Below are 2152 nucleotides of genomic sequence, written 5' to 3' on the forward strand. Positions count from 1 at the left end.
GCCCGTTCCCGTCCCTGCTGCAGCTCCCGGCCGCGGCTCCCTTAGAGCGGGTGACATCCCTCCCGCGCGCCCGCGCCGGTCTCGGCTCTGGTGCCGCTTCGAACGGGCCCCTCAGCCCCGGTCGAGCACTCCATTCAAAACGCAAGAGAAAACGAGACAACCCCTCTGAGAAAACAGGGAAAGTAACAGGATATTTCAAAAGGACTCTGGCCAGTCTGCAGCGTAATTGTGTATGTTCTCCCTGCTCACATACCCCTGCTTAGGACTGGTTTTACAAGGTTGAATTTCAAGGATAAGCTCAAGTCTTTCTACTGCTGTTTAAACGAGCCCCGATGGCTCCTCAGCACCCTTGCTGCCATCACACGTGCTGAGCACACGAGAAGTAGCCTGAAGTGATGTTATAATTGGGACAGATTTACTTTTGGAAAACTTGCATGTTACAGACTGTAGCAAGTGTGTGCACCTGCTCGAGAGCTGCTGTAGCACCAAGTACAGAAGTGGAGATGATGTTTTGCAGCTTTTGTTTAAAGTGCTAAAATGATGAAAGAAATGTGGCCTTTTGTTCGTAACTTGCTCCACGTAGTCAGCTGTGCAGGGAGTTGGTCTGACTGGAGCAGACAGTTCTGAGAACAAGGCGTTTTTCCTAACAATTTTTTTAATTAATAATTACTGCTCGGCAGGTTTGGGAACTGTGGCCCTCCTCTGGCACTGTGTAACTTGCATGTCATTAGCAGTGGCTGCTAAGGCAGGGTCAGGCAGGGGTCTGCAGCTCTGCCTGAGCCTTGGGTCTGCCAAGTTTTGGTGGAAATGATGAAGACTAGGCATGTTGTTGGGTGCATTCACAAGCACTGAAGGGAGGCACCTTCCCTTCATTATACCCAGATCTATCCATGCAGATTTCTTAGTGAGGAAGAGAAAGACCTTTTTCTCTGGGACTGCAGAAGCACCCGGAATCCAGGTCTTTCTGCGGATTGTTTTGCCATCCTTGGTGGCTCCTGATCTCACCATGAAGCATCACCCTTGCTTTTCTCCTCCCACCCCTTGCCCACCCTCACTCCTGCCCTGATGTCTGAAGTGCAGAACAAGCGGACGCTCATCCCCAGGGCTGTGGGATCAGAGCTGTGACTGCTGTCTGGACACTGCCTGGTTGTCTCCCTGCTGTGACAGCAGCCAGAATGGACTGGTGATGGAGTGATGTGATGCAGCACCAGGGTTTGACTACCCCATGCTCCTGAGCCCTCAGCAGGCATCCTGCCCCCAAAGTATCAGCCTAAGGCACTGTTCAAGCCCAGTGATACCTTGCCTGATTCTTCTAGGAGGGGATATGTGAGACACAATCCTATGGAATGTGGAGTAGGGGTTGATGTGCACTAGACCACCATCAGCAGGCATGAACTGTCCTCCCTTGAGGTGTGAGCTGTGAGCTTTTCCTCCGTGCTAACAACTTTAAAGATGCTTTTGGAAACTCCAGCCATTGGTTTTAGCAGCCCTTCTCATCATTCCTGTGTAAAATGCTTGGCTGCACACAGTTGTTAGTTCTTGCCCTACATTGACCTGTGTTGGGAGGAGGTGGGCTCTGCTTGGGTGAGGGGAGGAGACTTCTGCCAGAGCTGCTGAGGTTTGTCCTTGGGCCCCAGTGACAGTGTTTTCCTTGCTGTTGCAGTGCCCATCTACGTGCCGTTCCTCATTGTTGGATCTGTATTTGTTGCCTTCATCATCTTGGGGTCGCTGGTGGCAGCTTGCTGCTGCAGGTGCCTACGGCCCAAGCAGGAGCCCCAGCAGAGTCGAGCCCCGGGGGGCACCCGCCTGATGGAGACAATCCCCATGATCCCAAGTGCCAGCACCTCCCGGGGCTCCTCCTCCCGCCAGTCCAGCACAGCTGCCAGCTCCAGCTCCAGCGCCAACTCGGGGGCCAGAGCCCCACCGACCAGGTCCCAGACCAACTGCTGTTTGCCAGAAGGGACCATGAATAATGTCTATGTCAACATGCCGACGAACTTTTCGGTGCTGAACTGCCAGCAGGCTACCCAGATCGTGCCACACCAGGGCCAGTACCTGCACCCCCAGTACGTGGGCTACGCTGTGCAGCACGACGCGATGCCGCTGACCCCGGTGCCTCCCTTCCTCGACGGTTTGCAGAGTGGCTAAAGGG

General features: G+C 54.1%; 1 protein-coding gene across 1 annotated transcript in view; it reads left to right on the forward strand.

The window, feature by feature from the left end:
- Positions 1 to 1663: 1663 nt before the first annotated feature.
- LOC103800164 (protein shisa-2 homolog) overlaps positions 1664 to 2152 on the forward strand; it is a gene marked incomplete at its 5' end in the record, with an annotated part of 546 nt that continues 57 nt past the window's right edge. Inside the window, 2 exon segments of the mRNA XM_009072532.1 lie at positions 1664 to 2150; position 2152. The exon segment at position 2152 is cut by the window's right edge and continues 57 nt beyond it. Of these exon segments, the coding sequence (XP_009070780.1) occupies positions 1664 to 2150; position 2152 (488 nt within the window).

The sequence above is a fragment of the Acanthisitta chloris genome, unplaced genomic scaffold, assembly GCF_000695815.1.
Source record: "Acanthisitta chloris isolate BGI_N310 unplaced genomic scaffold, ASM69581v1 scaffold5294, whole genome shotgun sequence".
Classification (NCBI taxonomy): Eukaryota; Metazoa; Chordata; class Aves; order Passeriformes; family Acanthisittidae; genus Acanthisitta; species Acanthisitta chloris.